At 48.7% G+C, this 21,044-nt stretch overlaps 1 protein-coding gene across 1 annotated transcript in view; it reads left to right on the top strand.

Annotated features, from left to right (window-relative positions):
• KIF27 (kinesin family member 27) overlaps nt 1–21,044 on the top strand; it is a 1,764,776-nt gene that overhangs the window by 1,345,396 nt on the left and 398,336 nt on the right. Inside the window, exon 13 of the mRNA XM_069625864.1 lies at nt 16,167–16,343. Within this exon, the coding sequence (XP_069481965.1) occupies nt 16,167–16,343 (177 nt within the window). The remainder of the gene's footprint in view (nt 1–16,166; nt 16,344–21,044) is intronic.

Here is a 21,044-nt window from a genome sequence, read left to right as displayed (position 1 = left end):
CAGGACATGTTCCTACTATCACTACATGTACCCGGGGAACTCAATCTGCTGGCAGACAAACTCAGCAGAGATTTCCCCCTGCCCGAAGAGTACGAATGGCGCCTGCACAAAGACATCGTCTTCGACGTCTTCACACAATGGGGATTCCCAGAAATAGACCTGTTCGCAACCCTGGAAAACTCACAATGCCTAAGTTACGCCTCCAGGTACCCCCAGAACCAATCCAAGGGGAACGGTCTGTCGATGCAATGGTCAGGGAAATTTGTTTACGCTTTTCCCCCGACTCCCCTTCTCAACAGGGTGGTGCACAAGATGCACCAGGAACAAGTAACCATGATACTAGTGGCCCCAATGTGGGCCCGTCAACCATGGTTCGCTCACTTGATGGAGATGTCTCTATCTCCCCCAGTGAGACTCCCCTGCCCGTACAACATGCTGTCTCAGGACAAGGGCAGGACTCTGCATCCATGCCCCCAGAACATGAATTTAGCAGCTTGGCTCCTGAAATCATAGAGTTCGGACATCTACAGCTCCCGCAAAAATGCATGGACATCCTCAGGGAAGCCAGAAAACCTAACACTCGCCACTGCTATTCTAGCAAGTGGAAAAGATTTGTCATCTGGTGCAGGAGTAAAAGCATCAACCCTATTGACTGCTCTCCCACACATGTTGTTCTATACCTGACCCACCTTTTGGATTCAGGTCTAGGGTTTAACTCCATTAAAGTCCACCTAGCGGCACTTTCTGCATACACCACTTCCCAACTCAAGGTGTCGTGGTGGAGGATCCCTGTTATAAAAGCCTTCATGGAGGGAGTAAAGAGAATACACCCCCCGATAGCTGACCCAGCTCCCGCATGGGACCTTAATGTGGTACTTACCAGACTCATGGGCTCTCCATTCGAACCCATGCACAAAGCATCTCTTAAACACCTCACTCTTAAGACTGTTTTTTTAATAGCTATCCCCTCCATCAGGAGAGTAAGTGAACTTCAGGCTCTTTCTATTCTAGACCCCTTCGTTACAGTTCACAGAGATAAGGTGGTTCTACGCACTCACCCTAGGTTTGCCCCGAAATTTATTTCTAAATTCCACGTAAACCAATCTATAGAACTACCAACGTTCTTTCAAAATCCTTCCAATTTGGGAGAAAGGACTCTGCACACACTAGATGTACGCAGAGCGGTCATGTTCTACATGCAAAGAACCAGACCACTGAGGAAGACTAATCAGTTCTTCGTCTCAGTGGCAGCAGGAAGAGGAGGAGATGCGATTTCAAAGTCCACTATTTGTAGATGGATTGTTCAATGCATCACTCTCTGCTATACTCTTGCTAAGAGAGAACTGCCCTTTAGGCCAAGAGCACACTCTACTCGAGGCACGGGGGCATCCATAGCATTCATTGCAAATGTTCCCCTTGAGTCCATCTGCAAAGCGGCTACCTGGAGTTCTGTGCACACCTTTACAAAACACTACTGTCTAGATGCACACTCTAGATCTGACTCCCAGGTGGGACAGGCAGTATTACGACACCTTTTCTCTACTGTTCCTTCTCATAACCCACCGCCAACTCCGGGTACTGCTCGCTAGTCTATGCACAGCATGTGATTCTAAGCAGGTTAACAAACATCAGAAGACAATGCATTACTTACCGTAAAAGCATTTCTGATGGTTGTATCTGCTTAGATTCACATGCGCCCACCCTTCCTCCCCGCTCGGATGGAAGGAACATAGACTTCCTTTATATCTCTCTCTCTTTTCTGTACTCACTCACGTCTAGAAGGCTCCCTCAGGGCAGAAAAATACAAACAGAGGGACCTCGACGCGTGAGGGATTGTGGGTACAACGCACGTCACTATAGGGATAGTGTTTCAGACACGCCTTGTCGACGTCCCTTTTCGACTACGAAAAACAAAATGCAATACTCCGCAGTGACCACTGGATGTCGGACCTATGCACAGCATGTGAATCTAAGCAGATACAACCATCAGAAATGCTTTTACGGTAAGTAATGCATTGTCATTCATGAGCATGTGAATCCATGCCAGACCCCATGCTGGAGAAGGAACAAGTTACTTACCTGTAACTGTTGTTCTCCAGCATGGGTCTGGCATGGATTCACATGCGAACCCTCCCGCCTACCCCTCTGCGGCTCTTCACTTGGTCATACTGCCACTTCACGTGCTACCAAATCTGAAGATGGCTGCCAGAGGCGGGGCTTAGGGAGATGGCAGTCATTGGCTGTGGTCAGTATGACGCAGAGATCAGTGATTGGTTACTACTACGAAAGACAGATCAGAAACGAAACTGATACTGATTTTTCTTTACCGAGGATTCCCAGCCTGACGACGGGGAATATTCATGAGCATGTGAATCCATGCCAGACCCATGCTGGAGAACAACAGTTACAGGTAAGTAACTTGTTCCTTACTTTGCGCGGCAAACTAGTTTCGCCTTCTTTGTTCAGTCTTTTGGCGGGCTTCTGCTCAGGAGCCCTCCACCAGGCGCCTGGGTGTCTAGATGGGCTGAATTTGAGGGAGGGGTGTAGTTACCCCCTGCACAGGGTATCCTAGGAAACCCAAGTCGCACTTTGTCATGATTGGCTGAGGTGGTTGTCCAGGCTGGACAACCCCCTCTGCTGGGTGATTGACAGCCAGGCTGTGTGAATGGGGGTTTTGCGCATAAAAGGCAGGTCTATTGGGCTAGAAGTCATAGAGTCGCCAGTGGAACTACAAGGAACCGAAGAGAAGCGGAGAGAACGACGGCTGCTGCAACTACCCTGTCCCGGTGAAGCCGTGCTGCAGTCCTGAGCGATCTACCCTTCGACGACTAAAAGAAGATCCAGTCCGGAGTCTTCTTCCCTTGAGCCTGGTGGGGATAACCAGCTCATCTTCTTCAGCCAGAGGTCGCCTTCGTGGTCGAAATTGCTGCTCGCTGCTGTAGTGGTCCGGATAGCCACCTGAAGATCCTCTCCTGTTTTTAAGGAGCACACCTTTTATTCTTTGTCGCTGCTGCCAGCTTCATCCCTGTGTGGTGCAGACCCCCTTCAGACGTCCTCCTTCACAACGAATCTCCAGGAATCGTGGGTCTGCGGGAAACCATCAGGAACAACTGCCAGGGCACCAGCTGCACCATTGGAAGAAGGTACTGTGTTCGGCTTGAGGAAACTGGGTGAACCCCTTTTCTTCATCTTCAAGGCTTGCCCTTGTCTTTCCTCCTCCTTATAACTTTTGCTTCCGAACATTGACAATATCGAAGTACTTTTGGCTATGTTGAATCGTGAACTGTCTGACTCTGTGATCTTCGGCAACAGGCCCCCGGTGCCACTTGACCCTGGCTCCGGCCCTTTGACTTTTGCACTCCTGTCTCTGAGTGTTTCTCGATTCTGTCTGCCTAACCAAAATATTGCCTGTGATTTTTTTCCCCCAACTCCCTCTGGGTATCTCAGGTGCTAAGTGTGTTTTTGCCCCGGTAGCATTTCATGTCACGGATATGCGTTTATTTTGACTGAACTGTCAAAAGGTGATCGCAATCGTGTTCGCCGTAACGTGTTTTGTTCATAACACCGGTTCATTCAAACACAGGGTACTTACCTTGAGACATACTGTACAAAGTGAATTGGTTAGTTGTTGTATATTTAACATATGGTTTTTGTTTAAGTTTAATAGAAGTGTTGTGTTTATAACGAATGGTTTAAAAATAAATGTACTGATATTTCTCTACCTGAAACCTTGAGTCAATGTTTGCTTGAGTCACAGTAATTGTGGTCCCTTTGTGCAAACTCTACTACTGCTCATATATTTTTAAATAAGCCTGGCTGCTCGCCACTGCTACCACTCTGACATAGTAGTACAAGCTTGTACCCAAGGATAAAACTTGTATTGCCTCCTGTAGTCTTAATTGTGTGTAGTGGCCCCTAAGGGCACTGCACAGGATTCTGCCTAACACCTTGGAATGTTACAGAAGGAAGAGCACTGAGCCAGGGAGGGGAGGATAGAGGGGATCTGTCATCTATAGACTAGTAGGGGGAGGGCGGTGGTGGATTCTTACGCAGTTATTGTCGGGGAAATTGGTTGTTGGAAAGAGCACTGGGAGAATATTCCATACGTGTGACTACTCTTGTGAATGTTCATAAGCTAATAAAGATTTGGTTGGGAAAAAAAAATAACTTTGGTGAAGCGAAATAAAACCTGGTGAGGGGTTAACTCAGCTGGTTGAGTTCACCAGGATCGAAACCTGGATCTCAATCAATTTCTGGCACACCAGGAGAGCACACAACTTCGGTCCACCAAAGTTACTTGTTATGACCAGTACTTGAATGAGTTTTTGGAAGATCACCAACTTCACACACTTCTTTTCACATTGCATCCATGTTTGTTGTGAATAGAGCATGCAGTTGCCGGTGCTTCAACACCTTGAATGACAAGGAGCACCCTGTGGCAAAATGAAAAGCTGTGTCTTGGATGGCTGTGAAATTGGGTCCAAAATAGTGGCGAGATGTGTTGGTGAAAAGGCGTTTCCCATCCTTATTTAAGCCTTTAAAAAGCCCTTTGGGTGCTTTTACATGGATTGGTATTTTTGTCTCTGTTTATTGAGCTTTTGAAACAAGAGTTCACTTTGCAAGGAACCATTTTCCACTGCCCATCCACCACATTCCCTTTGAGATATCTAGGCCTCCAACAGGCCCAGGAAGTCACCTGACCAATCCTCAGAGCTGTTTGAAGCAGGAAAGATAGAGCACTGCCTTTTGTGTGGAGAGTTGTGGTGTTTGGAAGGAGTTATTTGCCTTGCCTTAGGTATTTCTGACTTGGTTTTAGCTGGAATCACGATTTTTCCTCCTTTCTTTAAGCCCTCAAAGAAAAAGCGGTTTCTGTTCTTTTCGCTGGGTTGGTATTTGTTCATCTGTCTTTTAGCCTTTGCAACAAGAATTCACTTTGCAGGGAGCCATTTTTCACTCCCCTCTCCCACAATCCCTTTGTGAAATGTAGGCCCTCCAATACGCCCAGGAAGTCACCTAAGCCATCAGCCAGACCTATTTCTACAGTTAGCTTACGGCAGCTGGCGAAAGGGTATGCGCTATGGGTAATTCCTGTTTGCCTGTCGACTTGTCTCTAATGCAACCACGGTTCAGTCACAGAATACAGGCAAGATGAATCTACGCTTTAATCTCCCGTGCACTCCTAGCACGTAACTTGTTTTGAATCTACTGACTGTAAATATGTACTACTGAACCTGTTTGCATCCTGATATCTATGCCTGAACACCTTAGCACACAGCTAGATTGAGTAATTGTGCCAATTGTGCCACATATTTGTATAGTTAATTACACTGCAGCCCACATATCTGGCATGTAAGCTGATCTGACTCACTGTGTTTTCCTGCTTACCTAACACATTGCCATTTAAACTCATGTGTTTGTCCTCCATAACTGCCTTAGATCATATCCTCTCTGACTGAATACCTAGCAATAAGGTATATTGAATCATTGTGTTAGCCTGCACAACAATTTGGATTTGTATAGCTCGTTGTACTACTGACCCATAACACATAGCTAAATTGACATTTTCCTGACATTCCACCTAAAAATCTTGATTGACTCATTGTGTTAGGCTTCATGAATAGCAATTATCTAGATGGACTCTTTGTGTTTAGCATCCACTACATCTGTATAGCTCATTATACCGCTGACCCCATAACACATAGCTAGATTGACTCTATTGTGCATGAAATTCCAGCTAACAATCTTGATTGATGCAGTGTGTTTGACTGCATGACTAGAAATTATCCAGACTGAATCTTGATGTTTAGCCTTCACTACATCTGTATAGCTAACTATATTGCCATAGTCTTACAGAACATATAGCTACATTGGCCCAATGGGTTAGTCTAGAGAGCTACTTTGAGGCTCTGTGTTCAGCCTAATTTTTCATTTGTACAGCTGTCTTTATTGCTGTATGCATACCTACACATAACCAGTTAATCACGAGTCAGTCCTCACAGCAACTGCATTTTTCACCATACTGATCACTGCATATGGAACAAATAGGTGAGTTCCACTTATTGTATGTACCTGCATACTGACTCTCTTGGTGTGCGCATACAAACAACACAGAGCTTGATTGCATCATTGCATTGGCTGCATACTTTTATGGCTCTTTATACTGTAACCTGCATATCTAGTATGTAATTGAATTAACTCACTGGCCCTTTTTGAATGTCTGCCGGTCCGGAATGAAGGGTGTCGGTAGCAACGTACTGGCACCCATTCTGGACCGGCAGACTACTACTATGCCTGCTCGGGCCGCTGCGCCCGGCAGGGTATGACCTGCTGGGCGCATCAGCCCCAGTAGGCACAGTTTTCACTGAAGCACTGGCACCGTTAGCAACGGTGCCTGTGCTTCAGTCGCTCCACTCCCAGAGGGCTCTATGGGCATGGGGACTTAACATTTTTGCCACCTGAGATCCTGGGCCACCAGGACTTGTAATCTCCCGGGATCTCATGCGGCAGAAACAGTGTTATGGGGTGAGTGGCAAACCTGCCAGTGGCTCCAGCGGGTTACTGCCAACCTAGTAAAAGGCCCTCTGTATTACCAGTGTGTATACCACCACAATAACTTCAAATGTGTTAGCTGCCGATATACATAGTACAAAGCTAGCCTCGTGTGCGCCCCTTTCTGTGCGAATCCTCCCCCTCCAGTGCTTCTTGTGGTGCGTGGCTCTAGGCTGTGCTTCTTCTCCTCTCTCACACTCCCCTCTTGCCTCCTCGCACCCTATATGGTGATCTCAATCGCTCCCATCTGCTCAAACTGCTACTCTATCTCCTATCCTATCCCTCTCACTAAGTCTGGAATAAAATGTTCAAGAGGGATATCCTGGTCTCCAATCCAGGCCTTCCTGTCGCTGATGGCTACACCAGCGCTTCCACCAGATAGACTGTCACCAACATACTCTTTGTCATTCCCTATACAGACCTATGGACCCTTCATATGGTCTCTGTTCCCTCTCCTTTCTCCTCCTCTCCCATTAATGGTAGCACCTGGTGGGAAGCCCTCTTGGCTTACTTCCAATCCACTAAGACCATCATAAATGTCTATCTAAATGGTACTGTCATGGCCCAGGTACCTCAGCCCAATCTCCTCCTCCTTGATAGGCGTCTCCTGTGTCTTATCAACTTCCTTCTCCTACTACTCCTACCACCCCTCTTGCTACTCAGCCACCTCCATCCTCATCCTCATCCTCTGCTCTGGCACCCCCCTCTCTGGCCCCTATGCCACCTCTATCTACTGCCTCTGCCTACTCTCTGCCGCATCTGCTGGTTGTACCTCACTTCTGTACCCCACCTTGGAGGTCTTTCAAAAGTGGCAACCTGCTCCACGTCGCTACTCTCAACTCCTGTTCTGCTGTCAAACACTCCTCTGACCTCTGCTGCCTCCTTGAAGACCTTGACCTGGATGTCCTTGCCCTCGCAAGACTTGGTTCACGGCCAGCTCTGTCACACGTTTTTACACTCTCCCCCCTGAGGGCTACAAGATCCTCTCTGAGCCCAGAACCAACCTCCAGGATGTGGAGTGGCCCTGATCTTTCCTGAGTGGGTCCCTGCTTCTGTCATTCCTACGCAGGCCTATTCCTCCTTTGAATGCCTGGTCTGCAGACTCTCTATCTCTCCTGGCCTCTCTTTAAATGTAGCCGCCATTTACAGGCCATCCGGCCAGATCACCCTCTTCCTCTCAGAATGGGCTGACCGCTCCTCTCCTCTTCTCACCTTGCCTCTACCTCTCAACTTCAACCTCAGAGACCTCAACGTCCACCTGGATGCATCTAATACCTCCTTCGGGCTCTAACGCAACCTTTGCGACTCTCTCTTCCTCTCCATTCTATCCTCTGGTCCGACACACTCTGCCGGACACACATTGGATGTTCTCATCTTCTCAGACATCCTCCTTTCTAACCCTCTTACTGCTCCTCTCTCTTGGACTGACCACTTTCTACTCTCCTCCCACCTGAAACTTCTTGCCCCCCCAGGCAAGGCGCTCCCCAGCACTGCCAGCCTCCTACTCGTATGTCCCGTCCCTTTCCTCCATACTGTATGGGCGTCCCTTCCTAGGGACGGGAGACAGAAACTTTTTCACCCGAAAAACCTTCTCCACCTTCAAATTCAGAGGCACGCAGGGGTGCGGCCCTGGGAGCATGCGCTACCCTGACTCTGCCCACTGGCGCCACTCCCCAGTCCCCTTTTCTGTGTCGACGGGACGGGCCGATTTCACCAGCGCTCCTGGGTTTGGCCTTACCATGTAATTCCACGCGCTGTTTCCCGGATTCTTCGCTTATCTTTTTGTCTTTATTTGTCATCTAGGTACTTGGTCCTCCGGCGCCACGCTCCTCACCGGCGCATGTCGACTTCAGCGGGTTTCAGCAGGTGTCCAGTCTGCAAGGGACTCTTTCCCGCGTCTGACCCCCATGCTCTTTGCCTCCATTGCCTTGGCCCTGACCACGGCTGGGAGGGTTGCACCGCTTGCGACTCTGACTCCACGCGCACAGAAGAACAGACTAGCCAGGTGGAGGGAACTCTTCCAAGCGTCGCCTCCAGAGGACTTGAAGAAGTTTGTCCAGCAGAGATTGAGGGCCAAAGGAGGGCCGTTATTTTCCATCGCATCCCGTACCCATAAGGGTGACTCCTTCCCGAGGAAACGCCCAAGTGGGAGGAACCTCTCAAGTTCTGTTAAGCACATGCACCAAGGCGAATCCAGCTACCGGCCTTACGGCCGAGGGGTCTTCGGACCCAACCGGTCTCAGTGTTGAGGGACCGCAAGTTTCTTTTACTTGGTCCACACCCGAGGGGCTCCGTCCTAGTACCGGCACCATGTCCGAGGGGCGCCTCCACGCAGCACTACCGGCGACAATGCTGAGGGCGGTACGCCTTCCAGGCCTTGACCTGAGGTGCCGGATAAGCCTCATGTTCCAACACCAAGAGTCTTGGGCGAGGCTGTGTCCGGAAGACCATGCACCACGACTTTGGCACGCAGCCGACAAAATGGCCCCCGCACCAGTCAAAATGGCCACTTGTCAGATGCCACTCCTAGGAACAGAGCTGGCAGTGAATGAGTTTGAAGGTGGGACTGGTGTCAACCAGGTATGTGGCCTACAGTGTAACCATCAGTAGCGCAGGGCCGGTTCCCCCAGCAACCCAGACTGAGTGTGCTCCCCCCCCAGTAGCCCCCAGCCACTCCATCAGTATCCCCTGCCTCTTCTTCAGCCTCCAAGGACAGGTTCTTCGAAAGGTTTTTGGGGCTGATCCAAACCCCCCGGATGGGTGCCATCCTAAGGGATGCAGTCAGGGACTTGCTCCCTCCGGTCACTGCACTGGCACCTATAGTCATTCCTCCCATGGATCCGGCACCACAGGCCCCAGCGCAGGCCCCGCTGCCGGCTCCTTTGAATGCGTCCCCAGTGTAGCCAGTTCCGAGCCAATCTCTGCAGCAGCCTAGGGCTCCGGTCTCCACACTGCAGCTCACGGCGCCCAGCACTCCTCCTCCCGCGGTGGACCAGCAGGACACCCAGGCGGATACAGACGAGGAGGAGGACCCTGTCACGCCATCGTCAGCAAAGGCCTTTCACAACAGGCTTGCAGGTTTGGCAGAATATCTGGGTCATCCTCCTCGCGAGGTAGAGCAGCCCAAGGAGGGGGTCTTGGCAGAGGTCCTCTCCCTAAGACCCCCTACCAAGACGGGTGCCCCAATGCAGAAGGACATCGTCGCTCTGGCCAAGAAGGGTTGGCTCAAGCCACACTCAGCCCAGACTGTCAATAGGCGCCTCGATGCCAAGTATAGACAGATGGCAGGGCACACACTCTTGCTATCAGCGCACGCCCAGCCGCACTCATCTGCGATTGCTGCGGCGTCACTCTACTCTAAGCCTTAGTCGCCCTCTGCGCTGCTATGCAAGGAGGAGAATATCTTTGAGGTGTACGGGAAAAAGCTGTACTCCAACGCATCCCTGTGTCAAGCCAACGCGGATGCCATGCTGGCAGCCGCTAACCGGAGATTGTGGTGGGAAATAGCAGACTTCCTTCCGGAACTTACGGTGCAGAGCCAGGCACGCTTCATGGCGAGTCTAGGAGAATCCAGGCTGGTAGCGCAGGACATAATTGAGTCCACAGTGGCCCACATCGATACCTCTTGCCGGGCCATCAGCATCGCCACGGATATGTGAAGGCCGGCCTGGCTTCGGGCTACTAAGTTTAACCCCGATGTCCAGGATCGCATATTGGACCTTCCATTCGAGGGTAGTGACCTCTTCCACTCGACCACCGATGAGGAATTAAATAAGAAGAAGAACAGCTCGCAGACTGCAAAGTCTTTATCCTGATGGCCACGCCCAAGGCGTACACCCAGTCGCATCAACGCTCCGATAAGGAGCGGGCGTTTGGCGGGTCCCGGGTATTCCAGGAACGGAGGTCGAGACAACCTGACCGCTCACTGAGTTGGCACCGGCGCAAGCAACAAAAAGGGGGCAAGCAAGGGTTTCTTCCAGCCCCCCACCTCATCAGCAGCCTCAGAGAGCAAAAAGGCATGAAGCGTCCCTCTGGGTCCATGTGTCTCCAGTGGGGGGCAGGCTAGCCTCTCACATGCATTTTTGGCACTAGAACATTGCGGACCCGTGGATCCTCTCAGTAGTATCCACGGGTTACTGCCTACCTATACCTCCTTTCCTCACCTCCCCTCCCACAGATTGGGACAGCAACTCTGTTGGCAGGGATGTAGTCACTCGTCGAGAGCCAGGCAGTGGAAGACGTACCAGCCTCCCAGAGAGGATTAGGCTTGGATTTTCGCCATACAAAAAAGCACCAGGCAGGCCTGAGAGTTGTGTTGGACCTCTCCACCCTCAACCTCTCCCTCCCTCTTTAAAAGTTCAAGATGGTTACGCCAGAACTCATTGCAGAGACACTAGACAAGGGAGATTGTTAGTGCTCCCTGGATCTGAAGGACGCTTACCTACGCATCCCGATTTGGCAGCCCCATCGCTCCATCCTACGCTTCAGGATCATGGGCTATCATTTCCAGCACAAGGTGCTACCCTTTAGCTTCAACTCAGCCCCCAGGTTGTTTCCAGACTCATGAATGCAGTGGCATCCCTCCTCGGGGCCCAGGGCCACCATGTCTACCCGTACCTTGATGACTGGCTTGTCAGGCGAGATCCCCGGAGTGGATTGTCCACACCTCCTCCACGCTTATGAGTACACTCCACGACTTGGGGTTTGATATCAACCTCAAGAAGTTTCAGCTACAGCCCACGCAGAGCCTCACCTTCTTGGGCCTCATCTGGGATACAAGCTCCGGGAAGGTATTTCCCTCAGAGGACAATATTACGGCCATCAAGAGGGCCACTACACACTTCCTTACCAGACCAGTGACTTCGGTTTGGTGGTACCAGCACCTACTGGGTATCATGGCAGTGGTCCTCTTGTCCGTGCCACACACGAGGCTCCAGATGAGGACACTGCAGCTGCACTGCGCTACCTCATGGAATCAGGAGGGGGGCTCCCAAGCGGAGCTGGTTAGCATACCGCCTTCTCTCCACTTGGACCTCACGTGGTGGTCCAAGGACTGCAATCTGCGGATGGGAGGGCATGACAGCCTATGGTTTTCTGCCCACACCCCTGATCCCCAGGGTGAAAGACGAAGGGTCATACTGATAGTGCCATGGTGGCCGGCGAGACTGTGGTTCTCCGAATTCCTCAGCCTTTCGGACCGTCCACCCTTTCACTTTCCACTGGGCCCAGCACCTCTCATGTCCCAGCAGGGCACAAGGTTCTCCACCCCGCTCCTCAGAAGCTAGCCCTTGCAGCTAACCTGGAGATCATCCTGGGCACTAGGAGCAAGGCAACTAGGAGCCAATACAGGAGTAAATGGAGCAGGTTCTGTCACTGGGCAGATTCTAAGGAAATCAACCCCCTGATGTGCACACTAGACAATGTGCTCTCTTTCTCGGCACACCTTGCCCACTCAGGCGTACAGGTGGACACATGTTGCACCTATCTCGCAGCCATAGGGGCCTACAGAAATTCAGAGGAGGGTGGTCCTCTCTTCTTCCAGCCCGATAGTCAGGAAAACACCTGACGGGCCTGCCCAGGCTTTACCAGCCCATCAAAAAGCCACACCCTGTGTGGGACCTCAATGTGGTGTTGGGCGCCCCGGCGCACAAACCATTCGAGCCAATGGCGTCTGCGGACATCAGACTGGTCACCATCAAGACAGCTCTGCTAGTAGGTCTCACATCTGCTCGCAGAGTCAGCGAGATCCAGGCCCTGGTGGCTTCAGAACCTTATACCACTTTCCACAGGGATAAGGTGGTCCTGCGGACTCACCTGGCGTTCCTACCTAAGGTACCCTACGCTTTCCATCTAAACAAGGAAATAGTCCTACCTACATTCTTCGATGACCCCAAGTTCGAGGCTCAGAGAGTCTTGCACTGTCTGGATGTGAGACGCGCTCTGAAATTCTATCTGGATAGGACCAAGGGCTTCCGCAAGTCGGACACACTCTTTGTCACCTTTTGGGGGCTCCGGACCCGGTTATCAGGCATCCAAGGCCTCCATCGCAAGGTGGATGGTTTTGGCCATCAAAGAAGCCTATGAGGGGCAGCGCAAGCCGTTGCCAGCCAACATGCACGCCTATGCCATCAGGGCCAAGGCCACGGCTATCGCATTCCAGCGGCAGATTCCGTGGCAGGTCATAAGCAGGGCAGCTACCTGGGCCACCCCTTCAGCTTTCTGTAAGCATTACTGTTTGGATGCCGGCTCTAAGTCAGACGCGGCCTTCGGCCAGGTGGTTCTAAGGAACTTGTTTGCTTAGGGAGATTCTCCTCTCCACCCTGGGGCTACATTCAGTTGTAATCGCCCATACAGTATGGAGAAAAGGGGACGGGACGTAACAGTAATTACAAGTTACTCACTGTAGTGACTAACGTACTCTTGGTCCCCTTTCCTCCATATGTCCCACCATCCTCCCCCCTAATAATACTGCTGTCATTAGGCAATAATAAATATTGTCGATGCATCAATGGAGACTGAGGAGTGGCGTTGGTTGGCATGCTCCCATGGTCGAACCCCAGTGCGCCTCTAAATTTAAAGAGGAAGAAGGTTTTTCTGGTGAAAAGGGTTCAGTCTCCTGTCCCTAGGAAGGGAACCCATACAGTATTGAGGAAAGGGGACTAAGAGTAAGTTAGTCACTACGGTGAGTAACTTGTAATTTCTCAGTCATTCGGCCTGTGGAGCAGTTGTGTCCGTGGCCACGTTTGCCTCAACTTTCTCTGCTCCTCCTACTCCTGCAGCTGACTCCCACCCCGATACAGCCCTCTCTAACCTGCATATTTCCACCTTGGACATCCTTATCATGACAATTCGTTTGAAATCTACCTCCAAGTGCAACTCCTACTGACTCTGATCTTGCAACCCTGAAACGCAAGTGCAGTATGGCTGAGAGGAAGTGGAGGGCTTCAGGCGCATCCTCTGATAAACTGGCCTGCCACCCTCTAGAAAGGCAATACAGTCTCTGTCTCCTCCAAGAAGAGGGTCCATATCCAAGCCTGCGTCTCTGCGGCCTCAAACATGGCTGAAATCATTAAAATCTGCAAGGAGCTGGCCAATCCTACTGCATTCTCCACCTCTCCTGTGCCCTCCTAGGCTCTCTATATGGCCTTGGCATCTCACTTAACCACTAAAACTCAGGACATCCTGTCCTCGCTTTTTTCCTCCTCTCTCTCTCCCTCCCTCCCTCTACCTCTCCCAGGCCCACTTTGACCACCCCCCTCTCCTCTTCCTTTCTCCTCCTTCTCTCAGACAACACCCAAGGATGTTTCCAGACAAGTCTGATCTATGAAAGTGTTGTCCAAAGAAGTGCTTCCTTGCTCCTACAGGACTATTAAGGATCGTGTTTCCACCCTTGCACCAGTCTTGGCCGATTTCTGTAATCATTCTCTCACCATTGGATCTTTCCCCTCTCTCCTCAAGCACTCCCTTGTGCAGCCCCTCCCAAAAAAGCCTTCTGCTGATCCTACTGCCTGGCAAACTATCGCTCGATTTCTATCACTCCTTTCCTAGGCAAACTTATGGAAAAGCTGCCCATCTGCCAGCTTACTCTACACACTAAATCTTTTGGTAGTCTCCATGACCATCAGTCTGGCTTCATAGCAGCGAGAGGCACAGAAATTGCTCTCCTGAACACCTGTGAAGATCTGTTCTCTAATCTTGATTCCAGCTCTCCTTCTGTCCTCAGCCTCCTTGACCTGTCCTCCGCTTTTGATACGGTCAATCACGCACCCTGATCAATTGACCTGGGCATCACGGATCAGACCCTGGCGTGGCTGACCTCCTTCCTCCTAGACTGAACCTCCCAGATCCAAATTGGGTCCTTTCTCTCCACCACCTCTCTCTCTCTACATGTGGTGTGTCCCACAGGGCCCTATCCTCTTACCCTGGCTTTTAAATGTCCCACCTGATTCAGTGCTTTGCGGATGACACTCAGCATTCTTTCAGGCTTCCCTCAGCCTCCTCTCCTTCCTCGCTCATTTCTGATTTTCTAGCTGCGATTCAGGATTGATGCGCCTCCAACGATCTCCACCTTAATGCCAGTAACACTGATCCTTCTTATTGGGACCCTTGCTCCCGCTTTCCCTCTCACACTCTGGCCTCCCTCCTCGGGCCTTCTACCCTTGCCGTCCAGTGAGGCAAAAAACATTGGTGTCCTCTTCGACTCCTCTCTCTCCTTTTCCCCTCACATCACGGAACTTGCCAAGAAGGCCAACTTCCAGCTGCACCTCCTCAGAGGTATTCTACCATTTCTCACCTTCCCCCAGAAGCTCACTATCTCCAGAGCCCTTCTTCTCTCCAGGCTGGACTGCTGCAACAGCCACATTCTCAATCTTCCTATCTCTACTCTTTGACCCCTGCAACTAATCCAGAACAGAACTGCAAGACTTATCCTTGGCCTCAATCCCAGGGTCTGCATCTCTCCTGCCCTAAAATCTATCCACTGGCTCTCGGTGGCGGCAAGGATAAAGTTCAAAACCCTCTGCATCGTTCACAAGGCTTTCTGGGGCAGGTGCTCTCACTAGATCAATTCTCTCTGCCTAAATACCTTCCTTCTAGAGCCCATCGCTCAGCTATCTCGAACTCTCTGAGGGTCAGACACTTCTCCAAGCAGAGAGCAGGGGTAGATCTCTATCCTATGCTGGTGCCTCCCTCTAGAACAGCCTCCCTGCCCCTCTGAAACTTGAGCCGGACCACCTGACGTTCCTAGAAGCGGCTCAAGACCTTCCTTTTTTCCTCTGCCTTCTCTCTCTTGCTTCCCTGCTAACTTCGCTGGTTGCTTGGTAAACTCTGAGTCCCACTGGATACGAGGCTCCTCCATGACCACTTTTCCTTGCGCTGCCTCCTGGCCTACCGCGCACTTAGGGGCTGTAACTGTAACCCTTTATCCAGAGCCACGCTGCACTTACTTAGAGCCATGCTGCCCTGATCGCACTCCCCCCTATCTCTCCCCTGCACTTCCCACTCTCCCTTCCTCCTGCACTTCTCGTTGTCGCACTTGCACAAACCCAATTTCATGCTGCGTAGTAATCACGTAAATCCCCCAGTCATGACCGCTTTAATGTTTGATTTGTTTCTGTGGAGTGGTGGAACCTGGGGTAAGTGGGCATAGGCAGCTAAATACATATCTGGATGTCACCTTCAATGCCATGTCATGTATAGGTCCTTATTCAGAGTCAGGCTGATGTCACCCCTAAAGCCCCTGTTAGCTGTGGAATGTTTGCTGAGTACATCTGCACCAGAAGCTATTTCAAAAGATGAGGAATCTGTGTAAGAAAGATCATATCCATCAAAAGGAACATTACCAAAGGTGAATCATTTTTTTATTATTTCTATCGGTGGATTGCTCTAGAGAAAAATAAATTGATAAACAAATGTTCACATTTGGACACTGCATGGAGCATTCAACTTTACCAACCTTAATTGTTTTAAAACCGCATGACACTGCCATTACTAGTGTTATATTCCTAACCAAATATGTTTGTGCTACATAAAACACTATACATATATGTTTATAGCAATACACACCTACATAAGTCTTAATGAATTCTGGAAAACAGGTTTTATCTATTTTACCACAGAAACTGGAAGAACAAAAGAAATGGTTGGATGAAGAAGTGGAGAAGGTCCTGCAGCAGCGACATGCCTTGGTGGAGCTTGAAGAAGATCTGAAGAAAAGAGAGGCAATTTTAAGTAAAAAGGAGGCATTGCAACTTGAAAAAAGTCATCTGGAAATCAAGAAACTACGATCTAGTCAGGTGTGTAGTGAAATGAGAACCTTACTCTTTTTTTAAATATATTTTATTTGGGCCATATTTTTTTATACATCAAGTACAAAGTCAGCCGAACTAAGAAAAGTATATGGTGTATTATGAGTCATTTAAGCTAGCCAAATCTAAAGTACAAATGTTGCCTATATATACACATCCTTTACCAAGTAGACTGTGCCTAGCCTTGATCTCCATTGGTTTGTCTTGAAAAACCTACATCACGCTTTAGTACACTAGTCTTCTGGAATAGTCAAATTTGATAAACATGCATTCTATTATGCAATATGTGGGTAAATATCATTTACCTCTTAACATTCATATCCATTGTCCTCTGATCTGTTGTTATTTTTATCTTTAAAAATATCAGGAAACGTCTGACCTGGTGGAACTTGCAGCTCTTAGTTCTTGGGATATGTAATACTTTTTTTTCCTGGCCTGTGTGATGAATCCTGCAGTCATCACAGAAACCCAGCCTAAAGTCTCCTCCCATGTGACCAGGGAAAGGCAGCCATTACCTGATCCTAACTCTGGGGGTGGAATTAGGAGGGAGGATCACATGGGAGGAGAAAGATGTCAAGGGAATGTGGTGATTCTGCCAGGGAAGACACAGTATTCATCCTCTTCTGAAGATAAGGTTTCCATGGTGCCTGAATATTTAATGGCATGCTGTCCCAGTAGGGCCTCCCCTCCCAGACTTATCCAAGGTACCAAGTATGAGAACCCCTTTTGTAAACATGGAAATCATGTATTTAATGATCAGGGAGTTATTACTACTGTTGCTAGTAGTTATGACTCTACATTGTGTTTGGACTATAGATCCAGGAGAGAACCATTACCTCCTTTGAAATCCGTCCTTAAAAATATATCCTATACATTATTCAAACAGAGTGGATTAAATAATCTGAAAGCGATTTACATCATTATGGACTTCAAGTCCCAGTCCCATAATGCTCTTAGTACAGAGACGAGGAAGAGGGATCCAGAATTACTAAACTGAATGAGCGGTCTAGTTGTTGTAATGAACCACACCTGAGCGGGACCGTTAAACATTTAAAGGCCTTTCAGGTGCGGGACAAGGCGGAGCAGCAGAAAGAAGCAGAGGTTGGGGTCTCCAATGTACTGACAGCGCGACGCTGTGCTGAGAACGTGGGGGAAGTTGAGATTCCTGAACCATGCAGAGGATGTGCAGCAGGAAGAGGTATTGAGGCCAGCTACCCCGGGGGAGAGAGAAACTATCTGCGTCTTGCAGTCTGCTCTGGTGTGAGCTTTTCACTGGTGCGGGTGTGTAGCTGCACAGGCGTCATTGGCGGTCAGCGCACGCATTGGCAGGCTGACAGAAGCTGTCAAACGGTGCAGGAGTCCCGACGAACAAAGTTGCAGACCCGGCAAGTCAGAATGAGACGTCAGGACATACCAGTGAGTTGGTCTGATGAAGGTGACACATTTAAATTTAAGCAAACTGGGCACATCTCTCCTACTAAGAGATGTTGAAGAGGAGCTTCTTGTAACCCACATTACCAAAGCCAAAAGGCTCAAAATCCAATAAGGGAATATTGTAACACGCATTACCAGAGCCAAAGAGGGACAATATTAAAGAAAGGGGAATTTAACCTTCCTGAAGAGTATTATCCAATAAAGGGACATTACAACCTACATTGCCAAAGCTAAAGGAAGCTGAGAGGGACACCAAGGCAATTTGAATATAACCATCCCAGACCAAGATAACTCGAGGGAGGAAGTTGTAAAGCATAATAACAACAGCCAAAAGGTTGTGTAACTAAAAATTAGAAACTGCAGAAAGGCTCTCCTTGTAAAGAGGATCAAGGGTGAGAGAACTGTAACCTGCATTGCCTAAGGCAAGTAGATCAATGTGAGAATTATTGTCCTTCTGTGCAGTATAATTGTGGAAGAAGCTATATGTCAAATGTGTTGAAAGTCAAGACTAAACCGAGAAGCAGTTGTAAATTCAACTTTCCCCATTGAGGATTTAAGTGTGGAAAGTGTGGAACAAGCCCTTATCACAGAGTACAAGTTGTAGTAGTAGAAGTTTTATCCTGGCAGGCGCGTGGACCAGGAAGAAGATCATTTGAAGTACTGTGAATGTGGTATATGGATGTAGTGGAAAAGAAGTGTGTACTCCGAGACCCCCAGCCGGCCCATAGAGTTGGGGTTTGCTCAGAAGCACTTTAACACAAGATAGCAGCACCCGTGAGATGGATGGGGTGCAGATTTATTACTCCAACACCAATCAGTAAGGATAACTCAAACGGTTTGGCAAAGGGAGTCCGTTTAATGACAAGTACAAAAAACAGGGAGTTATGAATATCAGCAATGTTGCGATCTCGCTTCAACTCCAACGCACTTCATAAAAATTGTAACATTTATACTGAAAACTCGTCATCATTGACGTGTAACACTCAAAAGTAAACATGCAATTCTATTGGTTAGGAAAAGGTAACTTTAATATAGGTACTATATCTGTATATGGTAACAGAGTGAGGGGATTGGGTAAACACTGTCAGGTGGGTATCTAAGCCCTACCTTTAAAATGACTACTGCAGACGTCACTAAAAGTACAACATCCTATTGGTTCCACTAACTATAGGACCCTAGATTATTTGGTCCGTTGTGATTGGGTTGGCACCAACCCCATGCATACTTTTCCACTTTGCTTAGCAGCATGCTAGGTCGGCCAGGTGCGAGGTGCCCCTTAGTTACCCGGCCTTCCTCCAGTCATTGCTACAATCAATCATTACTTTAGTAGCCATGTGTCAATTATTTTACTGTGGTTGGCTTCGAGACTGCATCTTCTGTCTGGAAATGTTCTGATATCTTCACCTGGCCTTGTGCCATGTGTAGGTGTGAGCTCTCGTTTTCGTTCAGCTCGTCTGGTCACGTGGTTCAGACACCGTGAATTTGCTTCTTCTTCCATCAATTTGTGTATTTGATTCTTGTTTCACCCACCACCTGCCTTCAGTTTCTTATCTCGACCTTTCAGAGGCAGGATATACTGTTCTTAGTTTCAATTAGATGTAGCTACTGTTTGTCTCTTCTATTGGTATGACCTTGTCTTTCCTGACACGAGTTGCCTCTGCTGAGTTTCGTTTCAGCCGTCTCTTCTCGTTTTTGCTAAATATGAAGGTTTGTCGTGTGGCCTTTAGTAACCTGGGTTGATTCTGCTTTTTTGTGCAAAGTAGGAATAAGCTTATAATAAAGTGCTTTGTTTGAGGTAGATTATGTATAGTGGCGCTTGCCGCACTATTGTTCTACTAAGCATAGCAAGCCGCACAGTTTTCTTAGCTTTCTTGCGGTTCCAAGCATATTTACAGGTGTAAACTGGTCAACTAGCTTCATTTTGCTTACAGCTTAAACTTCTTACATTTTGACATTGTTCTTTTACTTTAGTTCACGATATCCTTATTCATGGCGTTTCGTCTCTTTGCATCATTCTCTGGTTGTCATTTCTTCTATCTGCGAGTCAGTCCGGGCCCTCGTGACGTCACCATTCGTCTTCTATTAAGGCCTTTTTGGTTTCTTCAGGGACTGTACTCAGACGATCTTCATTTCGTTTCATTTGTTGGTATGGTTTTCTCAATGGATACTTTACTGTCCATGGTTCCCTTGGTACTGGTACTTTAATAGGTGCTGTTCTTCTAATAAGCACTGGGCAGAGCCCTACTGCGGCTCTCTGATGGTTTATTTGCTCATCATATGTCACATATCTTGGTGTGAATGTTCCTGGAACTTCAAAATGGATGATTGGAGTGCAGGCTTTATTTGGGACCTCCTCTAGAAGTGGCAGTTCCACTACTGTGTCTGATGAACTGTTGTATAACCATCCTGACTAAGGTGTTGCTTATAAAAAGTGATTGATCTTCAGAGAAAAGAACATTTACCTTGACTTCTGACTTGGGGTGTGAAGAGAATGTCTTTTTTTGGTTTGACAGGCAGAAGAATTTAGAAACTTTAACAATGGTCTTTGAATGTGAAAAACCCCTTGGAACTAAGATAGTCACTTTGCCACTGCTCAATGTGTGGGAGTGTTTGCCAGGGCTCAGCTCTGGCACTTATTTGTGAGCCCCGGCACTTATTGTCTCAGGCTCAGTTTCATTATAATGTGGGGTTTTGGCAGCTTTGTTTTCACCTGTCAGTCAGTAGTAGTCACAAAACAAGCAACAGTGTGAACTGGGCATGTCTTCCCACTGCTCTAGCTCATTCTAGTACATGAATCTGATCACCCACACTGGTGTGGCAGTGCTAGTTATCAATTTTCATGAATAACGAAAAGTAAGAAGTTGACAATTCTGGGCATTCATGCTTCCCATGCCCACACACTGCTTCAGTCAGCCTGCGTGACCTGGAGAAGCTGGTTATTTACTGTAATAACCAACGGCAGTGCCACAGAAGGGTGTGTTGACAACAAGAGGGCATCCAGCAGCACCAGCACTGTGGCAATGCAGGACAAAAAGGCTGCTGCCAAAGAGGAGCACCTGTCCTGAGCAAACAAGAAGATCATGCTGCATTGTTTCACAGGAAAGTTTGTCAGTTCAGTAATAATTTTGCCTGCATTTGTCCATCAATCTATCAAAGTACAAAAGCACGTTTGCTCTATTTTCTAGGGCTAGACAGTCAAAATGTTCCACTTTCCACCTAAAGAATCGGAGCACAGCGTGTACAATAATTATGTGT

This window comes from Ambystoma mexicanum, chromosome 6p (assembly GCF_040938575.1).
Source record: "Ambystoma mexicanum isolate Mex_15411 chromosome 6p, UKY_AmexF1_1, whole genome shotgun sequence".
Lineage (NCBI taxonomy): Eukaryota > Metazoa > Chordata > Amphibia > Caudata > Ambystomatidae > Ambystoma > Ambystoma mexicanum.
Note: the sequence above shows the minus strand (reverse complement) of the source record. Positions and strands in the feature narration are given on the sequence as shown.